The 25,091-nt window shown below is 41.8% G+C and overlaps 1 protein-coding gene across 2 annotated transcripts in view; it reads left to right on the top strand.

Annotated features, from left to right (window-relative positions):
- Cryl1 (crystallin lambda 1) overlaps positions 1-25,091 on the top strand; it is a 170,685-nt gene that overhangs the window by 124,338 nt on the left and 21,256 nt on the right. For both annotated transcript variants that reach the window (XM_004639372.3, XM_023699190.1), the window contains exons 4-5: positions 15,902-16,063; positions 20,682-20,876. In XM_004639372.3, coding sequence (XP_004639429.2) covers positions 15,902-16,063; positions 20,682-20,876 — 357 coding nt within the window. The remainder of the gene's footprint in view (positions 1-15,901; positions 16,064-20,681; positions 20,877-25,091) is intronic.

Raw genomic sequence — 25,091 nt, forward strand, 5'->3', positions numbered from 1 at the left:
CCTTCTCCTTCTCCTTCTCCTTCTTCTTCTTTCTTCTTTTTTTTTATACCAGGGATTGAACTCAGGATCTTGTGCTTGGTAAGCAGGCACTGATGCCACTGAGGTATGTTCCTAGCCTTGTTCCATTTTTTACTTCTCTCCTCATCCAGGAAATATTCTTCAATTACTTGCTACATAATACTTGTTAGCCTGGGGTAACAATCTGGTTTAGCCTTCATCATAGGCAGTGATCCTTCCTGTCCCTGGTGCATGAAGGTGGCCTCTTCAGTGCTCCAAGCTTTCCTGGAGCAGGCAGTATACATCCAGGGGTACAATTTTTTAGCTCAGTTCCCTTTAGATAAGCTCATAAAAGTGACTTTAAAAAAAAAAACAAAAAAACTCCTCTCTCCAGTCATCTCAGTGAATTAAAATTCTTGTATTTATACAATGTATTGAAAGAGTCAAAATTCAGGTTGATCTTTAAGATTACCACATTCTTTTATATATGTGACTTTTTTCTCAGTCTTCATTATTTCTCTTTGTCTTCTGCGCTCAGTAATTTCAATATATTATACCAAGCCATATGAGTTTGTCTCTTCTCCTGAGATCCCAATTACATTAAGTGCTAAAAAAGCCCTCTCATCTTCAGTCATCTCAGTGAAAAATTCTAGTATTTATATGACATGTTGAAAGAGTAAAAAACCTCAATTATACCTAATTGTTTTCCTATAGACACTTACACTGGGAAGCCACAGGGCCTCATCTTGTACTGGAAGAGTTGCTTGTGACAGGAGTATCCAGTCTATCCTCAGCACCAATATTGTTTGCAATGTGGAACAAAACACTTCAGCTGCTGGTTATCTTTCTAAAATATATAGCATCTAAAAGAAATGATCATTAAAAATATTTCAAGTTATGTTATAAAATGGTTTTGCCATGATGCAAAGTCTTCTTTCTTTGCACTTAGTAGTTAAGTTTTAGTGGGCTTATCATGGGAGTACCACAGAATTTTTCTGGGACTGACTGTATTAAATGATAGGCAGATGTATAGACATTATTACCTAGTTAGTCCAGTCTTTAAACTTATTTCCTAGACATCTACAGCCAGTAATATTGCGAAGTGAATGTAGTAATGAGACATGTATCAAATTTCACTTGTCTATTATATAAAGCTTCAAGAAACTTGGTTTGCCTCTGCTTCCGAGAAAAGTGGGATATGGTCACATACTGCATGCCTAACTTGTTTACTAATCTTTAAACTAAGAGCTTTTAGTAGATTTTATTTTGTTTTTTGTTTTTAGTCCCGTGGCACCTGGTTTAATGATGTACATAAAGGGCTGGCCAGATAGCTTAGCAGATTAAAGCACCTACTTAGGCAGACGCAGGGACCCGGGTTCGATCCCTGGCATGCCATGCCGGCCTGGCCCCCCACACCACTGGATGTGGTGATGCAGGCCTGTAATCCCAGGACACAGTGGTACATGCCTGTAATCCCAGAGTTTGGGAGGCTGAAAACAGGAGGATCACTACAAGTCCAATCTGTGTAGTAAGACTCTGTAGACCCTATACTAAATACATTTAAAAAGATGTATATAGTTGGAGGAAAAGACCACCCAGTAGTGTGTATGTGTACATGTTTCAAAGATGAGAGGTTTTTCTTTGTTGAGGGAATTGAGCTTCCTAACTGGGCAGAAATTATAGAACCAGCTAGACCAGCAAATCAAGTGATGACCAGTGATGGCAGGATGAAAAGTTGCTGACACAAGTTCTTAGTTCTCAAAATAGAACTCATCTTCTTTTAAGACTTGTGACTCATGGCTTTTAGGAGTTATTTTTTTTAAATCAAGAAGGATTGTAATTTTGTATACCTAGAAGCTCTGACTAACACATACCTGTAGGTGGGGTGTATGTTCTCAACTGTTTGCCAGGATGAGCTTTGCATTGATTAGAGTCTTAGTACACTAAGAATTTTAAAAATCCTCAGTGGGAAGGAAGTGCTTTCCTTTCTTAGACTAGAGATTTAGAACTAATATAGAATTTTAGTTAATCCTCAGATTTATCAATGGCCCAAGACTCTTATCATATGTAATCTTTTTGTTTTAGTGCATCTGGAATAAGAGCTTAGATGACCAGTGGCAGGGTGAAAAATGTTCTTTCTCAGTGATGTTGAGGGCTGGCTACTTGGAATTGCGGTATGTTGATTCTGTATGTCAAGTCTTGGGTTTCTGTACTCTTTGAATCTTGGGTTTCTGCACTCTGAGCAGAGACACACAAAATATCCCTTCAGTCTGGGACCATTTTTTCAAGGTTTTTTGTGTAACTAACAGTCTTGGAAGACAGAGCTCCTTCTAAGGCAAAGGACAGGTGGGTTTGCTTGTTATCAATTATAAAATATTTGTGTTCTCTAAGCTCCAAGTTCCTCAACTGTTACGCAAACCCAGGATCTGCCTATATAACACTTCCACGGGGATGAGGGAGACTGATGTGAATGGGAAACTCATGCTACTCAATACCCTGTACATGATACAGCACTTCATTTCTGATCCAGGAGTCCCATGAGTTGTCCTGTGGCAGGCTACCTGTGGCATGCAGATAAGGGAGACTCTCAGGCTCTCTCCATTGTGTTTGACACTGTTCTTAATCATTGCCTACCTTAAGGTTAGTATAAAATATACTGAAGAACAGAGGAAAAAAGTAATTTTTAATATCATTCTGAGACCATTGATAGTATTGAGTACATCCTTACATTCTTTTCAAATACAGTCAATCCTCTATATCCATGAGTTCCACACCCAAGGATACAACCAACCCAGATCAGAAGCAGTTGGGAAATAAACTATGTCTCTGTAACAAGCTGGATTTGGATTGTCATTTCCTAAGTTATATAGTATAGTAAATATTTTCATAGCATTTACATTGCATTAGGCATTATAAATAATCTACAGATTATTTTATATATATAGGAGGATGTATGTGGGGGCTTTATAAGACCCCAGCCACTTTATAAGAGGCAACATTCACAGATACTAGAATATGTAAGGGTGCTGAAATTCACCCCCCTTTTGGACACTCGTGTAAATCTAGGTGATTTATACTGAGGAATGAGTCATAAAATTATGTCCTTTAACATAATTTCAGTCTTTCTGTAATACAGAAGCATTTCCTATATTCAAAAGTCAGCATTTCTTTTTTTTAAAATGTATTTGGTACAGAGTCTCCGGGTCTCACTCCGTAGATCGGACTCGTAGTGATCCTCCTGTTTTAAGTTTCCCAAGTGCTGGGATTACAGGCGCATGCCACTATGCCCAGTCTCAGTCACCATCTCAGCACACCTCAGGGGGTGGGGATGGCATACTGGGGATCGAACCCCAGCTGCTGTGCATTGCCTAAGCAGGTGCTTTAGTCCACTGAGCTGTCTGGCCGGCCCTCAAAAGTCAGAATTTCTGATTGTATAAGTAATTCATGATAATTGTAGGGACTTGGAAAATAAAAAAATGAAGAGAATTATTGGTATACCTGGCTAGAGATGGAACCCCTATTACTATTTTGTGTGTATTCTTCTAATATTTTATATACATTTTATAAAGTTTTAGGAAGACTACTATATTCTTTATTCAACTAACATTGTGTCTTGTATATCTTCCCATCCATCAAATACTGAATAATGGGCTAGCTTTAATGACCCTTTATCTCATTCTCAGGATGGCTAAATTCTCATGCTCATTTTATAGCAGTTTCCCTAATCAGTTCTGAAAATTATCACTACTTCTCTGTTCCAGTCTGCTATTCATTGGTGTACTGTGGTATTGGCTCCCTCTCTCTTTCCTCCCTCTCTCATTCCCTTTCTCTCACTTTGCGTTTCTCTTTCTCACCCTCTTGCCCATTTTCTAGGTTTGTACTTACTTGTTTTTTTAATTTATTATTTATTATTATTATTTGTTTATTTATTTTTTTTGTGGTACTGGGGATTGAACTCAGGACTTTGCATTTGCCGGACAAGTGCTTATTCTACTGAGCTATCTCCCCAGCCCTGCACTTACTTATAATTAGAACTTTTCAACATGTCTCTATGTTTCGTAAGCCCTTTTCTATATTCTTTTCTCTTTCTGTTCTTTAGTCTGGATATTTTATCCTGGTATATCTTCTACTTTATCATTTCTTTAGCTAAGTCTAACAGGCTTTTAAAATCATCTTTTTTTTTAAATTTTAGGGAAGGGTCTACAGGGTGTTCAGGGTCTCACTACTAGATCAGATTCGTAGTGATCTGCCTATTTACAGCCTCCCAAGAGCTGGGGTTACAGGTGTGTGCCACCATATCCAGTCCCAGTTGCTGTCTCAGCATGCCCCTGGGGGCAGGGCCAGCAGGGCAGGCCTGGGAATTGAAGCCCCAGCCCCTGCGCTTGCAGGTGCTTTAATCCACTGAGCTATTTGGCTGGCCTTTAATTCATCTTTATGTAACTTACAATTTCTGAGTAATGAGTTTCCATTTGACTCTTTGTATAGTTTTGATGTGCTGAAATTGTTCAATATTTTTTAGTTCCTTAAATATATTAATTATTTCAAAGTTCATATCTGGTAACACCCTTATCTGAATGTCCCGTGAGTCTCTTCCTAAGTCTGTTTGTCTCCTAGAAAACAGGTCTTCCTTAATATTTACGTAGTTTCTTTATTTGAGTGTAGAACATGGCTTATGAAGACATCAGGCTCTGGTTGGAGTTGTCTTTCTCCGGAGGCACTCAACCGGATGGGAGCATGACTCCTTTATTCAGCCTGCAGTGAGGACTGTTGAGGCTGTGCTCTGTGCCTGGGAGAATAGCTCTGTTTCTTGTTACCATTATTCTTAGGATGAAGCGTGGAGCAGTTTCTGGGTCTGCAATGCCAGACATTTCTCCTACACTCAGAATATGCTAAAACAAACCATTTCCCCCATTTTTGGACTATGCCATAGTCTCAAAGGGAGAAGTAAAACAAAGTGTAAGGCTTAGCTGTCTTTGGGATTCCCTGTTTCCTGGGTTTTGGCTCTGCAGTGTTTCACTGTTTTTGGTGCTTTCTAATATCTTCAAATTGATTTTGACTTTTTTGAGGGGTTGTTCTCAGCAGAAGGATTTCTCTAAAACAGCTTAGTCCGCATCACTACTAAAAGCAGAAGTCTGTGCTCCATATCCACTGCTTTGTGCGGTGCCAGCCCAGGGCTGTGTGTTAAAGAGACCTATTGGAGACACTTGAGTCCTTCTACTACCATTGGTGTGAGTTTTTTCTTCTAGTAGTTTTATTTGAGTAACTTTGGAGAGACCAGAGCTAGGCCTCATAGTATCAAATTTGATGAATGCCACTGTCTGGCTTTCTCTTCTGTAACAGTACAGGTTGCCTGCACTGTCCCAGTGACTTGTTCTGGTCTTTCAGCCCCTTAGAACATGCTTCTTAACAAGCGGACTGTGGCTGTCCAATTAACCTCACAGAGTTCCTTGGCAGATGAATGCATGTGTTGATGCCAGGTATGGTGTTCTGTCTGTTTTAGATTCGGAGCATCTCAGGGTCCATCATTCAATCCATTTTGTATTCTTAGGTTAGTGAAAACACAGGAAAAAAGAACAAACTTTTAGTCCATGGCAAAGAAGAGTTTATTTTAAACATGTGCGTCCAGGATTGGCTGGGATTGCCCTGTAGGTTGCTTGAAGTCAGGGTTATATCTCATAGTTCTTCCTCCAGCTGACTTTAGTCATTTCCTCTAAAATAATGTATGGGTTTAGGGTTAGGGGAGAGTAAATAAGTAAAATGAGCAAGTCTGGGAGCATTCTATGAAATCAATTGTAACAATCACTGAATTTTTCATTCATTAATTTATTCAAAAATTATTCCTTGAGTATGTTGCTTGTGTCAGATGATATCCTGAGAACTACAAATATACCCACAAAGAAAAAATATATGAATATAATCTCTGTGTTTGAATTCTATTTTACACTACTGGTGTTTGCTTCATCTAACCATTTTCTTTTTTCTTTTTTGGACTCAGGCCCTTGCGCTTGCCAGGGAAGCGCTTATTGCACTGAGCCATCTCCCTGGCCCCCATCTAACCATTTTCTCTGTACTAACCCTAAGTATGGTTTGTATTATGTTCATTTTCTTTTTGTTAGTGCTGGGAATTGAATCCTACACTCTAAGCAGAGCTCTAACTCTGGACCATAACTATGGGCCTCTGCTAATATTTTATTTTTTTCCTGCATATGAGATATAACCTTAAAATACAAAAATAGAAAAATTCTCCAGTCCTGAAGTTTGTACCATGTTTTTTCATTAGTCATTTGGCTAATTGTTTTAAATATCATTAAGAATATATTAATTGGTGGATAATCTGTAAAATTTTTCAGTAACAGCGTATTGCTTGGCATTAGGATATTATAATCCATATTGCTGATTATAAATTTTTAATTTAATGTATAAACACTTACAAACTAATAAAATTTACTAGTGCAGGCCTAGTATCTTGTGGGCAAAGGGCTGGAATTATGGTGCTATTTTTTCACAGGTCATTAAATTAACAGAGTAAGGGTTTGCTTTGTCTTTGAGGAAGTTTATATTCCAGCTGGCACTGGAAGTGGGGATCAGATGAGATGAATTTGAGGTGCCTGTGAAGCATCCCCATGAAAGGCTGATAGAAGTCAGTCAGTGGTTAAAATCATGGGCTTGGTGGTGACTTCTCAGCAGAGAAGAGTTGGGCAGAGGAGCAGCCTGAGCCTGAGCTTGATGGAGCTCCTAAATTTTTATCTCTTGTCTTCTTGGTAGAGAAGGCTTTTCCAGAGATTTGCTAATCTTATTAGCCTTTTTCAAAGAACTGATTTTGGTAATGATCCCCTGCATTCAATATATATTTTATTGATTTCTGCTCTTCAAATTTGTTCAGCTTGAAGCATATTTTATTGTGTAGTAGGATCACCTTTGATCCATGAACTATTTATAAGTTTATTTAAAATTTCCAAGTCTTATCAATTAGTTTTAAAAATTAATCTGTTTTAGTTGCACTGTAGTGGAACGTGGTTTATGTGACATGAATTTTTTTTTGACATGAATTTTTGAAATTATTGCAGTCTGCAGTCTACATTATTGCCTAATATAGGCATTCTTTATATGCCTTGAGTTCTTAAAAAGAACATATATTTATCAGGAGATCGGTCATAGCTGTTTATATATCCAGTAGATGAAAGTTACTGTGTTTTTCATTTCTACCATGTGCTTACTGAATGTAAGCACATTTATAATTGTACTGTCAAAATTTGAGGGGCATGTTAAAATGTTATACCATAGGGATGAATATGTTTGGCGCTCTTTCTTGATATCTGTTTTGGTTGTACAGATTTTGTCTTTGTGTAATTTCCTTAACTTTGTCTTCTAGTTAGTAATTTGTTCTTTAGCTATGCTTATGATTAGTCTATTAAATTTTAAAAATTTCATTGACTTTAATTTCTAGAATATGCTAATTTTTTCTAATCTACGGTTTTCCTGGGTTTATTCCTTTTGATGCTTTTCTTACTCTAAGTTATTTCAAGTTCTTTGTTATCAGAGCCTGTGTTTGTTCTGTCTAGGTGGTTTCATGTGTTTTTATAATTTTGGGTCATGCATTTTCTTCAGTAGGGCTCTTACTTTGTGAAATTAAAAAATGAAGTAGCCTCCTTCAGAAAGTACTCCTCTAGAGTCTGCCTTTGTGTCTACTAAGCTAGTCAATAGTTTAAGAGCAATTTTTGTGTTATTTTCTTGATTGGAGAGTGTCCAGACCCCTGTGTAGTACAACTCTGAGTGCCACACTGGGTGAAATTACAGCACACATCTTCATTTACCCTCCTTCTCCCCTGTGACCTTCCAAGGTGGAGCCAAGACCTAGAGCAGCTTGCACCCTCAGCAGGTGGGCTGTTTATTTAAACTCCTAGACAAGCTCCCCAAAAGACCAGCCTTCTGAGGGTCCTGGGTGTGCCCTCCAGGCCTTGGTTCCAGTTCCTTGAATCATGTGACCATGATTTCAGACCTTCCTGAAGACTTTTGATCCTTCACCCCGAGACATTGACGTCTTTTCCCTCCCCAGTGCTCCTAGCATGACTCTTATGCTGGTTGCTTTGATTTTCAGCTTCCTTGTTTATTCATCTGGTGCATTTCCTTACTTTCCTGACATCTCAGCTCTTCTTTTCAAAGGATAACTTGTTTTATACAAAAGTATTCAGAGGTATTTAATTTTCTAGTCTATCCAAGTGCCAGAACCAGAAGTCCTCATCAGTTTGCAGGAGAAAAATTATTAGCACTCTCTGTCTCTGTCTCTGTCTCTGTCTCTCTCCCTGTTTTTCTGAAAAAACATTCGCGTGGAATTGCCTATCAACTTTTGCTTTCAAGGTCATATGCATTTTTGTCTGTTTCATAGCTTTGTGGTTACCTATGGGGAAAGCTGGTAAAGTGCTAATTTTACTGTAATTCTGTTATAGGCTAAAGGTCAAGTTTCAATACACAGGCAAATCAATAAATGCATACATATCTACATTTAAGTTAATTTTTTCTCTAAAATTATCCATTGCCTTTCCTAATGGGAAATAAAACATCAGGACTATTATTAAACAGAAGATATAGGTATGTGTTTTTCTTTTGTTCTCTTGTGGCAATCACTGTGCTGTAGATGTACCCTGCCCCCAGCGAGCAACAACAGACACCACTGCAGCAGCAGACACCAGCTAACATCTTCCTACATCAGGTCTGATACCACTTACCTGGAGGCAGTGTCTGTCTAGTCCTTGGGACCTCCACTCTGCTGGTCCCAGGGGCTTTTGCCTGAGCATCCAACCAGCTACTCCTTTAGAGTTGATTAATTAGGTCAGTGACTCACAAAAGTCAGCTGAACACATTTACTGGCTTAGTATACTGAATGTTGCAAAAGAGGTGGATATGGGCAGGGGAGAGGATGCACAGGTATCTGCCTGCTCCAGAACTCCTCTTGCAGGACCCTCCACACTTCCTACTGTCTAGAAGCTCTTAGAATTCAGTCATTTGGACTTTTACGGGTCATTTTGTGGCATCCTTGAAGCATGAACAACCACCTAAAAATGTGGTCGGACAAAAAGTATGTGATCCCATGCTACCAGTCTTCTGCTCAGCCTCTGTATAGCCCTCCCTCCTGGGTGTGGGGCAGGACCCCACTGGAACAAGGAGGCCCTTATGACCCAGGATGAGACAAGGTAGGTCAAAGGTTTCTTTATGGCCAGCTAGAGGCAGGGGAGGCTTAGTTTTTATGACCTGCCTTGTGGGAGATAAATTCCAAGTTTTACAGCCTTCCTTGGGGAAAGAGTTATGGATCAAGAATTGTGGTCAACACCTAAAATGTTTACATAATAACATCACACAGAGCCATGCCACAGAATCCCAAAGGCTCCCATTTTGGGCTCTTCACTACAGCCCCTGATATAGAAGATCAGGAAGGGGCCATCCTATTATCCATTAATTTGCTTACAACATTCATATTGCCATATAGACCAAGAATCACATCAAATTGAAGGATGGATTAACTGTATTAAAAACTCAACCTATAGAAAAGACCAAATAAAGATCATTAAAAAGAGGCAAATTGATCACATTTTATAAGAAGAAAACAAATTTAAAACAAAATGAAACAAATGTTCATTATAAGGGCAGAATTAAAAATCCCTTTTTAAAAAGCACAGTAAGAGTTTGGTTCTTTTTAGTGACATGGATAAGGAAGAGAGATTGAGCAGCTAAGAAAGGAATCAGGAAAGGAGAAAACATAACAGCTCACTGTCAGATCTAACTATAACTAATGCTGTAGTTAAAATGATAATTATGTAGATTTTTAAAAAATAATGAAAATAGCCAGAATGTCTTCTAGAACAAACTCTGAAATTTCTACCTAAAGCCAGTAAGTACAACTAAGCCTGAAAAGCTCTACACTTAAAATGCCAGTTTTCCATCTACTGCAAACATTTTATACCAGCATCTAGAGAGCATATGTATCTCTTTAAGATGAAAGAATCCTTTGGAGTAACTTTTAAAAGCTATGCTGAATTTTTGCAACTTTAGGCACAAATGGCTTTACTTTTCCTTTCTACTTTGGACAGATGGCTGGACCCAAGATACATATAACTATTGACTTAAAGATATTATTCCTGTTCAAAGTAGGCAACAACTGTTTTATCATTGAGGATTATGATCACAAGTGGAATTGGTTTTATGGTACCAATACTTAAAAAACAAACCAGTTTTCTCATCCTAATAAAATACTGTATATCAAATACAAACAGCTGTTTTATGAAAAGCAATAATGAGATACATTTATTAAAGCTCTGAATTTTGGCTAAAAAGGGCTAGTTAAATTTCAATGAGGGGCTAAAGCACCTGCTTAGATAGACTCAGCAGACTAAAGCAACTGCTTAGATAGACTCAGGGACCGGGGTTCAAACCCTGGTGTGCTGTGCTGGCCCTGCCCCCAGGGCACACTGAAACAGTGAATGAGACTGGGCATAGTGGTGCGTGCCTGTAATCCCAGCACTTGGGAGGCTGAAAACAGAAAGATTACTACGAGTCCAATCTGTGTAGTGAGACCCTATAGACCCTGTATATATACATAAAAAATAAAAAAATAAATTTCAAGGAGAACAGTTTAATTTCTATGACCCCCATCCCCCCAACCAAACCCCAAGCTGCTCCCCTCTGCTCTCTGTAGCTTTGTAAATTACCTCACCATGAACAAAAGTCGCTGATGGAAATGCCTGAACATGTCCAACCTAGAGAAAGAAAAACAAGGCAATAAAATAACTTGTACAGTCTTCCCAGAGTCTCAGCAACCACAACTTAAAGCTATTTCTCACTGGTAATAGTGATAGCTACTGAAAGTTACTGAAGTCCTTCTACTTTCATTTTTTTCTTAAAAATTTGTTCCTCATGTCAAGACTTTACCAGTTTTGTTTCGTGCTATTCCTAGCGCCATGTTTAAAAACAAAACCAAACAACTCTGGCTTTTAAAAAGAATCATACTTTTTTCCCCACTAAAATTATTAGAAATTCAATAAAACTATATGATAATTTTGCAGGCTTCGGTGAACTATTTTAAATCACATTATTGTTTAATGTCAAACATTTAAATTCTAAATCAATGATTTCATAAAAGAAACTAGCATATCCTTGGAATGAGGATGATATCCTAGAATATCACTGGAATGAGGATAATACTGTGGGATAGTCACCTAAGCAGGTGGCATCAACATCTTTACATGCTGTCCCCTGGGATCCCTTGGGTCACCAAGAAAGGACTGCTCTCGAAGGCCAACAGCAGCAATCCCTGAGGTGGAACCTAAGTCCCAGGATATCAGCTCCTCAATACACTCTGCACTGATCTTCACTTTGGAAAGGTCTCCCGTGATTGGGTGTAATTTAATCTGGATAACTGTAGAGATATCTTTAGTATTTAAAATAGGTTTTACATTTTTAAAATTTGATTTTTAAATTAAAAAATGATCCCTCAGTTACGGTATAGTGCCACTGATTACCTGTGATGTTGAAAACTAATATACCTGCTCCTTTTCTTTTTTTCTTAACACATTAAACTCTTTCTTCTGAACCAACACAGCCCCTTTTTCTGCTTTCTCCCCACCCTGCTCCCTACTTTATGTCCACCTCTGGAGAAGTATGGTCCTAGCAAGTCTGTCAATCTGATAGATTGTTAGATTGTGCTCTTAGGAGAAACAGTGAAAAGGAACCCACAGTGCTAACTAGACAGATTGTTACAGAGATTAGGCTAATGGAGGCTGTGATACAGATTGCTTTCATCCTCCCTGAGAGTGAATTTCCCTCATGGTTCAGCAGGCCTGTAGCTCTCCTGACCTTCCCACCATGTCTTTCTCCCCCTTTAAAATTGGCCACTAGAACTTCTTTGCGCTTTGATTCCTTAAGTACTGAAGTCTTCCAATTTGTGCTTTCTTTCTGGAAAGCACACGAAAGATAATGTCCAGATATTTTGCACCAGAGAATATAGATTTTCTAGTGACAGGATGCTTATTTTAAATGCCTAGATAGATGGTGGGACTCAATACCATTTTCTTTTTATCATTTATTTCATACATTTTTGGAAAATATCTACTGCATAGCAAACATGTAAACTTGCAAAGTGTTGTTAACTTGCAAATCAGTAGTCCAGCTTGCCATGACTACACTGCTTTACAACTTGTGAATTAAACTGCCTGGGTACTTTCAATAAAACACAGACATTTATTCATGACTTACTTTTAAAAAGTTAGAATTAATGGTTACACCTGTAATAGCATCAGCTTCTCATCTGCTGAAGGGAAGAGAAAGGGAATGTGTTGAAATTGAGCCTCACCTGCTGCTTCTGGCTGAGCCTGAAAGGGTAAGCTGGAGGAGCTTCTTTTTAAACACTGTTAACACTGGGAAAATTTTATTGTGCTTTACTTCCCAGAATTTTGATTTGCTTGTCAGAACCTGGGCATGCCTATGGTGGTTCCATATGTTGCATCTTTTGCCCTCAAACAAAATGTAAGCAGGTGAGCAAACACCAGTGCTTTGAGAGACACTGTTGAAGTCTAAGGAGGTGAAGGCAGGCAGATTGCTGCCTGCAGTAGTAATTAGCAACACTTCACACACATGGTGGCTTTCTCAGGCAAAGGCACCTAAATGACAGGGTTGAGCTGAGAAGACAGGCAGGTGAATTTTCAGAGAGCCAGAGCTGTGTTGGGCTCCAGTCCTTGTGTCTGTTGTTCTTCCTGGCCTTTCTCTCAGGCCTTAGGGGCAGAGCACACTCTCCACACTGAGTGGTATGTTGCCAGCCAGGGATGCAGTTCTGGATTGCAAGCAGGGTGCCTGAGTGAAAAGGAAGGAATGGCCTGAAGGTGTGGTGTGGACAGGGGAGTGACAGCCCTGGCCTGAAACATCCCACACAAGTGGGTTACCCTTAAAAACAGCAATAGGAACAAGCAAACTGCAAGCCAAAGTACTACTGCAAACTCTTACATAATTCTAATAGGTTTGGATTTCCTCTGGTTCAAATTTTCTTGCCTCTTTGATAATCAGACGATCTGAAGAAAGGCATAGAATTTCAGGGGAGAATCTGCATGACAACTTCACAATGAGGCCATTCACCAGGGCCCTTTCATTAGCTCACACGCGATCTACATCGTTCTTAGACCCTGGCATGGCTACAAGGCTCCATTTAAACTTAACCCAACTTGCAAACTTAACTGATCCAGGAATGACTCAATATGTCCAGCCAGCTACTGTAGCTCTTTTTCCCCGCTTGATAAGAGAATTTAACACAAAGGGCTTTACAGTTCTTAAATGACTCCACTTTTTTCTTGTCTTTGAAATGTGCTTATGTGACCTTTTGTTCTTAATACAATTTCATGTGGCTTGATTATAGTTTTGAAAATCTACAGAAACATGATATTGACTACCTCCTCTTTGAATAAATATTTTTAAAAAATCATACAGATGATATAAAGTAAATTCTTATGTGCGGTATCCACATAATTGGTTTCAATATGTTAGACAATATAGTAGTATGAGCTATTAGATATGGTTAAATCAAACTTTGAAAGATTTTCTTTAGTTTTGAGGATTGATTTGGATACAACTTATAGTTGTATTTCAACACTAAATTTTTTTTTTTTTTTTTTGGCGGATCCAGGGATTGAACTCAGGCCCTTGCGCTTGCCAGGCAAACGCTTATTCCACTGAGCCATCTCCCTGACCCCCACTAAATTTCTATTGTTGCATACTTCTAATTATTTTTACTACCCCACATGATATGTAAATTTAACACTTCAGGGAAATTGTCCAGGTGGTGAGATGCCAAGAAGTGGCCATGAAGGCAGTAGGCCTCCGTTTCCTCTCAGGGTGTACGTGGTGGGGGAGGCACCCTGACATGGCAGTGGAGAGAAGATCCTGTAGGGTGCATTGGTGGCACCAAATGTTGGGAGCACCTATTTTTTTTTCCCAAGGGTAGTGAGAATTCACATTGGATCCATAGCTTAGAATTCTGTTTCCCAAGCTTGAGAGTCAACAAGATGCTTGCTAAAAATGCTGATGCCTAGCTCCCCCACCATCCCATGTAGGTTTGGGGTAGGGTCCCAAAAAATTACATTTTTAGGAAAGCACCCAACTGACTCATCAGTCAGGGAATGGCGAGAGTTCAGGCTATCTCCCCTCTGACCCATGTTGTCCCCAGGTGAGCTGGGACTCCACTCTGGTATGATCCTCAGAGGTATAGGTGGCAGGAACAGCAGGGTGACGCTAGTGCTTCTGAGACCTTGGAGTCACATGAACATCCACCCGTCTGTTGGCATCCATATTGGGATGGGGTCCACCTACCCTGGCGTGGGCTGGACCACACCTCCTGTGGGCCTGCACTGGCTGCATGAGGCTGTCATCTCTCTCCCATCCAGCTCTGTAATTAGAATTTCAGAGCAGTTGTTATCTGCAATAATTAACCCAAATTTATTTCTCTATCTCCACCCAACCCCTATTAAAGTAATTTTCAATGACTAGAAACGAAGAAAGGTCGTTTTCAACAGGACTCCCAATTAGAGATGGATTCTCAGACAACCTTTTGGTAATGTTATATCTTTATTTCATAAAGATGAGCTTTTTTTCTTAGAGACCAGTAGATCTGTTGTTCAGAACAGACAGAATACAGGAGAAGTATGACGGCAATTGAGGTTTGTAGTAGTTTGCTCAGGCTGCTGCTGCGGGTTCTGTGTAGAATCTGCCCCAACATAGCTGGCACTTTACTATGGTGATAATTTTCAGTTGGCAGATTTCATGTCTTTATTTACTTAGGTTTTTACTTATTTGTGATGCCAGACCTTGCATGTGCTAGGCAGATGCCCTACCACTGGGCTGCACCCCAGTCGCCCAGCAAGCTCTTAATGATAATTTTCAGCCCTATGCAAAAGTAGAAAGTATTACTACTGATCACTCTCTTTCCAGAGGACTCAAGATTTCCCATGTGTTTAGTGGCTTTTTCCATTCTTTAACTTCACTGGTGCTTTTCATAGGGAAGAAACATTGTATACACTCTGGGGTTCAAGGTTGAGGTCCCTATAAAAAAACAGAAAAAAGTGTACAGTTTTTTAGAAGAAATTTTACAAGATATGGAACTTGCAGAAATAAAAACCCTAAGCCTGTCCTTGATGTTCAGGCTCAGTGAAGAGTGGGCACATACACGAGGTTTGATTGCACAAGGATGAAGTGGTCATGAGATGGGGGAGTAGCAATGGGTGCGTTTGGATTCTTCCCTCTGACCCTGTGCCTTCAGAGACAAGGATGCTCTTTTTTTTGTTATCTGCAGTAATTAATCCAAATTTATTTCTCTATCCCCACCCCACTCCTAACCTCTCATGTTAGGGTCTCATGACCCACTTTGGGGTTGGGCAGAGAACTTGTTTGACAGTTGGCTTCAGAGAGGGGTGAAAAAAGGTCAAGGAGGTCTCCTTGTTTCAGCTATTTTCTCAAATGCCAAAGTGTTCACGTTGGGGTAGTATGTAATGAACCATGATTTTTTTTTTAAATATATTTAGTACAAGGTCTACAGGGTCTCACTACATAGAGCAGACTTGTAGTGATTCTCCTGTGTTCACCCTCCCAAGCACTGAGATTGTAGGCATGCTCCACCACACCTTCTCAATTGCTGTCTCAGCATGCTCTAGGGGTGGAGCCAGCACGGCTCTCTGGGGATTGAACCCCATCCTCTGGGCTCTGCCTAAGCAGGTGTTTTAGTCTGCTAAGCTATCTGGCCAGCCCCTGAACCATGGTTTTCAAGCTGGATCCTCTTAGGAGTGCAGCGAACATGCACTGCCCTGCTTGGGGGCCTTGCTGTGCTCAGAAATCATGAGTTATTCTTTAAATGTTGTTTGGTTTTTTTTTCCAGGAATGTGTTCCAGAAAATCTAGAACTGAAGAAGAAGATCTTTGCTCAGCTAGATCGCATTGTGGATGACACAGTCATCTTAAGCAGTTCAAGCTCTTGCCTCTTGCCTTCCAAACTCTTTGCCGGTTTGACACATGTGAAACAGTGCATTGTGGCTCATCCAGTGAGTATTTTAACCCTACGGAGGCAGAGTGGTAGAGAGTGCTGGTGAGTGCAGCTATTTAGGAGACTGAGGCGTGAGGATCATTTGAGCCTGGAATTAGAGCAGAAACTGTTTCAAAAACAATTTTTACACAGCACAAGTTCTGAATTCAATTCCTGATACAATAAAGAACAAAACAAAGCAATTTTTATGAACTTGGGAGTTTAGTTTATATCACTCTAGTTTTGGGTGTCAATAGTAAATCCTGTATTTTGAATTGCTTTATCAAGATAATATCAGCATTTTTAGAAAGACTATAAAATTCTTTGGGTTTTTTGTCTGTGTAGCTAACACATCCTCAAGTAATTCATCATGTAGCTGAGGAGGCTGATGACTAAATAAATAATTCTACCACCAAGGTAAAGGTGCTACCTTAATAGTGTATACATAAAGGAGGATTTTTAAAAATTTTTTTTCGGAGCCAAGGATTGAACTCAGGCCCTTGTGTTTGCCAGGCAAGTGCTTATTCTACTGAGCTATCTCCCCAGCCCAAAAGGATTTTATAGGTATATCACTTGTCCTATGTCACCAAACCCAATTCAGAATAGGATCACTTTTGTTAACAATCAGGTTCTGGGTCCTTCTGAGATTCTGACTCATGAGATTTGACTTCCAGGCACTGTTCCCTTTTCCTGTCCTCTAGAATTAACTGGGGAGACTCCCTCCCCATGAGAGGGTTGCAGGGTGAAGTGGGGGAAAAGCCACCTGGTGGAGTGGTGCTAGCCTGGCTGGGCTCTGAGTATATGGAGTTAGGAAAGGGCATAAGCAAAACTGAAGCCAAGAATGTGCACAGGCTGCAGTGTGCTTAGGAGACAGCACCTCTGGGAAGAGGTGCACTTGGGAAGCAGCACAGGGGTAGTCTGGAGGGCTTGGGAATTTAGGTTGAGCACCCCTCATCCAAAATGCTTGGACATAGGGGTGTTTCAGATTTAGGGTAGGCAGTTGGATTTCATAGTATTTAGATGGACTTTACCAGGTAGCATGTCTAATTCAAAAAATCAAAAATTCAAAATAATGTAACCGAACTCCCCCCCAATTTTTTTTTAACACTGTCAGTGCCTAAAAGTTTAAGATTTCTGGGACATTTTGGATTTTCAGCCTAGTGATGCTCAATTTATAGCTGAATTATGAAGAATTCTGAGTGACTCTGAAGAGTTGGGACCAGCTCAGGTACAGAGCAGCAGCACTATGGTGGAGACAGTGCTTGGGAAGGTAGCAGGAGGGGAACACTGATGTCCCCAGATGTGCAACAGTGGCTGAAGCAGGAGGGACAGTTTTTAATCAATGATTTGCTTCTAAGTTAATTTTTAAAGCTATTCAGAAATTATCACATTGTTCAAAAACTACCTCTTGGGTTCTTTAACAAGATTATCTCCACATCTGTTCCTTAAAGTACCTCATGGGCAAGACAACTCCAGACTCACTCTGTTCTGTCCCAACCAGCAGGAAAATTACTCAAATGATGCCCCTAACTCCACTCCTTGGCCCATCCTGGAACTATTTAGTAAGCCTCACCCTTATTTTAAAAATTAAATGCTTGTTTTTTTTTTTATAAAGTATTTAAAACAAAACCAGTTGGTAACTAAAGCATCATATAGCTTGTTTTTTGTCTCTCGTGTACTCTTGTATTTTTTTCTGTATTTGAACTGATCATTCCACCAACCTCTGGAGTCCAGGAGAAAGCCATCTTGAATAAAGTAGACAGGTGGTCCTAATAATCAAGAACCACTGCTAACCTTGGAGGCTCCCAGAAACTTCCTCAGCCTCCTAGGCCAGGGTGGAGAGCTGAGCACTCAGCTCTCAGCCTCAGCTCTTCAGCCCTCTGTGATCTTTGCCTGATTAGGAAGTAGGATAAAGGAAAAAGGAAGTTTGCTCATGCCCCTGAAGGGCCCTGACAAAGCAGATATTAAGCAATTGCAAAAGATTGCAGTCTCCACTCCTGCCTGCCCAGGGAAGCCTCTTACCGGCATGTTGTGACACCCACATGTTTTCTCAGGCACCTCTCACAGGGGCAGGGGCAGGATTTCTGGACATCTCCACACCTGAGAGCAAGCAGAAAGCAGCGTCTGGTGGGTGTGTGTTGTCTGCTCCAGAGTAGTTCACATGGGGCCTTATTGCAGCTTCCTAGGCTGAAGCCAGCAAAAGTGGCTGTGGATACTGCCAGGAGGATCTGGTAGAGGGTATTCATGTGCCCATTTTTTCTGTCCTGGACATTCTCCCTCTTAAGTGCCTCTTGTGGTAACTTTCCTTATCTTCCTTGTCTCTGGAATTACCACGTGGAGAGCTTAGAGTTGACAGTGTGGCCATGGTGTATGTTGGTCAGAATTGTCTCAAAGTTGCATTCAGTTGTAACCTGTGTTTAGAACCAATAGCAGCCACTGGTCAGAGAAGTGAAAAGTTCTCCTGATACCACACTTTCTCAAGCTTTCCCTTCTCTTCCCTGCTTGTCTCAGTGTGTGGAGCACAGTGGTCCAGGGATGCTCACAGGGGTCTCATTGATGAGAGGGCAGTCCTGCCTGTGAGGACGAGCCCAGGCAGATGCATACATTCCTAGGGACTGCTGTATATCAGCACAGCCTGGAACTAGATCAGGTCTGTGTCCTCCATTTGTCGCCCAGAGGATCCCTGCTGCCTGCCCCTCACTTGGACTTTTTCTGACTCGCCCTCCTGTCTGACATGGAGGACATTCAGCCTGGTGTTGGTGGTGACTTAGATGTTTTACGGCCGGACTTGCTGTCCCTGGGGATGGATGGGTGTGCGTCTGTCTGCTCCTTGTGCATCTGCATGTTGCTGCCTGGTCCAAGCCTGTGCTATTGCTGTTCAGAGGGTTCCTTTCAGCTGTCTTTGTGGGATAGGAAAACTGGCTGCCGAAAGTCTCAAAATATAGAGCATTCAGTATTCTCCACCCAGTGTCTCTAGCCTGTGCTTAGCCCTGGGAAGTGCAAGAGGACCTGCCCCACCCCCATACTGTGTGAATGAATGGTCAATGGCCCAGCCGCCTCCTGGGAGGGCCAGCCACTTCCCTGTGGGGCTGGCTGGTTCCATCTGCAGTAAGAGGGTGAAGGAAGCCTCTGTTGGTGCGCTGTGCTATCTGCAATCACATGCGTGGGCTCCGTTTCAGATCCCCGAGAGGACAAAGAATGCTTCCCTTGTGCTGGTCCCTCCTGATTCCTACAGAGCCTGGCAGCCATAGCCTTCTCTGCCTCCAGCCACATGCAGCTACTCAGGCAGAGCCACAGACCACCTCCTGGAACAGTTCAGAAAGTGCCTCCTTTCCTGGGCATGTGTCTCTTCCCATTTCTGGAGGGCGTGTCTCTTTGCTGAAGGGCCCAGGTGTTCCAGCAAGCCTGTCTGTCCTTTAGCCTGTCAAGCAGGAGCCCTTCAACTGTGTCATCTCTCTATTGTGAGAAACAAAAAGCCACCATCACCATTGAACCTGGAACAGGGATTGACCTCATCAGTCAGAGGCCATTGTGTTCTGACCAGAGTGACACCAACCCAGCTGGAGACACCTTAAAGCCCCTTGTCAGTAGCTTTCAGATTATGTAAAGGGACACAAAGTATGGGTTGAGGCCCATTTCACAGGGTGCAAAGGGCCAAATCCCTAAGAGCCCCAAGTGTTCTAGTTAGCTGTGGCTCTTATAGTGGGAGGTGGGCAATTACTACAGAATTTTGAGTTGGAAGGAATATGATCAGAGACCTGGTTTTAATTTATTTTTTATTTTTAATTATAAAATATACATGACATGAAGCTTACCACTTGAAGTGTGTGGTCTGATGCATTATATACTGTCACATTGCTGTGCAGCCACTTCTACCATCCAACTCCAGAATGCTTCATTTTCCTGAACTGAGCCTTCATTCTTGTTAAATATCAGGCTCCCTCACCCCATCCACGGCTGTCCTTCCCATCCTTGTAGGGACCAGGTTGCTGTGGTCCACTGGGCTCAGTGGTGAGCTGGAAAGTTTGCTCATTCTCAGTGGGGAATCAACAAAGACAGTTTCTCAAAATGAACCAAGAAAACCAGAGCTGAAGGCTAAGTCCTGGATTGGGCCAGTGTGTCCCTTGGGTCCCCTGAAGACAGTCTCCCTCTGCCAATAGAAGGCTGCTAGGCCTGCTGACTGCCAGAGCTAAGCAGAGAAGCTAGGCTGGGAGGCAGACATTTGAGGTGCAACATGGAGGAAGAAAAGAAATACCAAGTTTTGAGAGAAGCTGATCGTCTTCATACTGGAGTGGAAGAAGGCCAGATGCTAGAGAGAGGGAGGGTGGGAGAAGCTGTGACAATGAGATGACTGCTTGCAGAGACCTCTTCTGGAGCAGCCAGGGGATTTGCCATAAGCATAAAAGATGGGAGCACAACCTTGCTATGCTTTTCTTCTAATAAACCACAATTTCACAAACCTCTAACTCTCTTCTCTGTGTCCTTTGTAAAGGCTTTTATTTCTCCAGTGCCTTGTCATTGTATGCTGTATCTAAGAGTTGTTTAAAGGTGTGCCTGCCTCACTGATCTTGAGACAGAGCAACACCCCACACTGCAAGCTACCTCCTTGACGTCTCTTCTGTCTCTCCCTCCCTCAGGTGAACCCACCATATTATGTCCCACTGGTAGAGCTGATCCCTCACCCTGAGACAGCCCCAGCCACGATGGACAAAACCCACGCCCTGATGAAGAAGATCGGACAGTCCCCCGTGCGACTCCTGAGGGAGATCGATGGCTTTGCCCTAAACCGCCTGCAGTACGCAATCATCAGCGAGGCCTGGAGGCTGGTGGAGGTTGGTGCCCCCCTGACACACACTCAGAAGGACAGCTACTTGAACTTACTAGTAATACACACAAGTAGGAACTATATTCTTATATACATATTATACATAGTTGGCTATGCATATCCATAAGTTCTACATTCAAAGATTCAACTAATATTAGATCAAAAATATATGAGAGGTTGGGGGTATATAGCTCAGTGGTAGAGCCTACTACACATGAGGCTCTAGATTCATCACCCAAAAACAAACAAAAAATTGAAAAAAGGGTTTGTTCTGAGCATGTACTGGTCTTTTATTTGTAATTATTCCCCAAGTAGTATAGCATAACAGCTATTTACATGGCAGTTACATTGTATTTTGTATTGTTGTCATCTAGAGATGACTTAAAGTATATAGGAGAATGTCTATAGGACCTGTGTAAATAAATACTATACATTTGATGTAAGGAACTTGAGCATCCATTGGTCTGGTTGTGTTGGAGGGTCCTGGAATGTATCCCCATGGACATCAGGGGATGACCATGTATATTTAGCTTCATCTTTTAATTAAGGGACTTTACATGTGAGGACATGTCTAGCTGCATATGTTCCATTCCTTGTTATGTTTGCCCAAGGGTCCCTGGTTCCTGGCAGGAAAGAGGTCAGAACAGCCCTGGACAAGGAGTGGAAAGTCAGAGTGGGGCTCAGACCATCAACTCTTGCCCACCCCCTCCCTCACCATACTGCAGAGACATGGTGGAGTGCCTGAGGGTCTTTGTAGTGCACAGGCAGGGAGTGGGTGCTTGGCTAAACCTGGCATGGCCCCATGGTTCCTTGTGGTAACCCCCAGGGCTATGCAGCAGGCCTCACCTGAGACAGGCACCAGGAAGCCAGCTGTGCCTCTCCTTGTGTGGGTGTTGTATTGCAGCTGTCCAGCAGTTCCTCCAGACCTCAGCAGATGTGCCTGATGTACGTGACACTCACTCTTTCCTCCTGTTAGATTCATAATCCAGCCTGCCTGCCCTGTGTGGCTGATTCAGAGAGACTAATGCCACGATTCTTTGCTTAGATCTACTTGCTCTCCCTCATCTGCAAGATGTGGCACTGGGATTTCCACTGTTACACTGGCAATTTTAACTTCCTAAAGTATATATAACATTTTCAAGTCTCAGTCAGTGTCAGGCTATTTCAAAGAAGTACTAAACTTTAAATAGCCACTTTCAGAACTACTTAGAGTATTCCCATCTATTTGGAATAAGACAACAATTTGAAGGGCCAGCAAGATAGCGCAGCAATTAAGTACCTGCTTAGGCAAGCACAGGGACCCAAGATTCTATTCCTGGCACACCACATGCCACACTGGCTCTGCCACCTGGGGAGGGCATGCTGACCCAACCACTGAGACTGGGCATGGTGGCGCACACCTGTAATCCTAGCAGTGGGAAGGCTGAAAACAGAGGACCACTATGAGTCTGAGCTGTATAGTGACACCCTGACCAAATACATTTTTTAAAAAAACAACAATTTGGGGCCGGGGAGATGGCTCAGTGTAATAAACACTTCCCTGGCAAGTGCAAGGGTCTGAGTTCAATCCCCGGTTCTGCAAAAAAAAAAAAAAAAAAATTGTGTCTTCTTGTTGTTGGAATGGACAGGCCAGAAGGGTTGGATTTGCTGTTCTGAAGTTCTTGGTGGCTTGAGTTTATGCCCTTCTTTGGATGACCCTGTTTCCTGGGTGCATGGCAGACTGAGGGCAGTTGTGTTACTCAGCTGGCAGCGGGCCCTCACCACTGACTTTCAGGATGACAGTCTTCATAGGAAGTGATTTTTGAGTATGAACCCATGTTGGATGTTCTTGAGTCCCTGTAAGGATCTTGCAGGGTAAATTGGTGCCATTATGAAAAGAGGCCAACAGAAATGGGAAGATGAAGATGTGAGTTGGGGACTCATAGATTTCCTTATAGGAAAGTCTAGAGACAATCTGTTCAAAAACAAAGGTGATTTGCAGATCACAAGGATTAAGACTGATCTGGAAGGTGAGGTGTTTCTGTGCGGGTTGGGTAAGAGCTGGGCTAGGAGCAGAGCTCTTGGTGACACCAAGCTCAGGCTGACATGCACTGAGAGGAATAGGGAAGAGGCTGGGACATCTGCTTTTGTGCTTCCTTTTACCATCACTGCTCAGCTGAAACCCCGGATTTGGCCCCCTGGGACTCGTGTCAACATGGGAAGGCAGAGGACACTACTGGCCAATGGATGCTGCCACAGGACACCTTGCTTTTCACAGCAATCACTATGCCAAACACAAAGCACCCCCAATTAGAAGGCAGTGAGTGCTCAGCACTGCCTCCATTCAATGGTTAGTTTAGAGACACTTGACCATTGCATGAATTTCTTGTAAGAAAATGCATGTAGGCTGTTTGCTCATCAGATACTGCTAAGTCAGCAAAGAGTAGTAGACCTCTCTAAGCCTACCCTCCCCTGCTGTAATCTGCATATGTTCCTTGAGCCATGTCCAGGTGAGGATTAAATGACACTCCTCTGACTCATAACTTCTGAGCCAGTCAAACTTGAATTTGCATTTTGGGATATTTTCATAGTTTAATTTGAGCTTAGATTTGGGGTGTTCCAAGTTTATTTCAAAACTTTTTAAGAGCTCCAGGCGTGGTGTTGCACACCTATAAATTCAGCTGCTTGAGAGGCTGAGACAAGAAGATTGCAAATTCAAGGCCAGCCTGGGAAAACTGTCAAGGCCCTTTCTCAAACTAAAATATTTTAAAAGAGAGCTGGTAATGTAGCTCAATGATAGAGTGTTGCAAGGTTCGATCACCAATACTTCAAAACAACAACCAAAATTAACCTTATAAAGCAACTCTAATATCAAAAAGAACAGAACTAGAGGAAAAGTACCAGCATAAAACTACCAGTGAGACTAAAGACTGGGATACATGTTAAATACAGGAGACCTACAGACCCAGCAGAGCTTCCTGCAAGTGAGGCCAGGGCTGGGATCTACCCATAGCCAGAAGCAGTTGACACTTGAGCCCTGACCACAGCACACTGAATGAACTTCCAGGTGGGGGTCACTCCCCAGGACTCCCCATGGATGCTCTGTCTTTGTGTTCTCTAGTTTCACAAAGCACAGTGGAAGTGGGCAAGGCCTTTTCTGCTTGACCCACAGTTGGTCCATTCAGTGGTTAGGGATGTTAAATCTGCAGTTAGACCAAGTAGATCAATCCCACTGTGCCTCTCTCAGGATCTGACCCAGATCGGGCTGTGGCTGGGTAGGATAGGCAATGGACCCAGCAGGAACAGGACTTAAGTTTCCACGGGCTTGGTGGTGTCTTGATGCTGATACAAAGGAGCAGAGCACATTGTTGCACTTGTTCATTGTTGCTTCGGGATTACACACTGGTTCATGGTGTTGGAGCAGCCTTATGAGGACTAAATCCCTGTTGGTCGTAGTGTCCGTTAGTTTTAAATTTTAAATACTTGTTTTAAATTGGCAAACAATAATTGTGTATATTTATGGCATACATTATGATGGTTTGATATATTTGGGGATGGTGATACCAAGCTGACTTGAAGTCCATCACATCACACACATCTTTTTGTAGTGAGAACATTTAAAATCTAATCTTTTAGCAGTTTAGATATATATTATTATTAACCATGGTCACTGTGATGTACAGGAGATCTTGAAGACCCACTCTTCTTGTCTAACTGAAACTTCATGCCCTTTGACCATATCTCTCTATGATGGCTGTGTCTAGATGCTCCCCACCATCCTTATGCAGTCATGGGTGGGGCTTTTTCAGAGATGTCTGCATATAGAATTTGTGACACTGGGATTAATTCATGGCGCAACACTAGGATCAAGGATACTAGCATTAAGGGTGTGAGTGCTACCTTCCCTAAGTAGTGTGGCTAAGATATAAGGGATAGAAAGAGCTGTGGTCATCTCTGGCTTGCTTTGATACCTTCTGCTTGCTGTGCAGTAGATACAGTTGAACTGTTTCTTCTCTGCAGTGCCACCCTACCTTGGAGCTAGACAACTAGGGACTGAAGCCTCCAAAAACTGTGAGCTAAATAAACCTTCCCTCCTTTGGATGTTAGATATTTTATCTCAGCAATGAGAGAGAAGGAACTAAAACACAATTTGGTACCAAAACTAGGGTCATTGCTGTGACTATACCTAACCATGTGTGGTTCAGGAGCCTTTGAGAACAACTTTTGGGAGGGATTTTGAAAG

This window comes from Octodon degus, unplaced genomic scaffold, assembly GCF_000260255.1.
Source record: "Octodon degus isolate 3935 unplaced genomic scaffold, OctDeg1.0 scaffold00111, whole genome shotgun sequence".
Lineage (NCBI taxonomy): Eukaryota > Metazoa > Chordata > Mammalia > Rodentia > Octodontidae > Octodon > Octodon degus.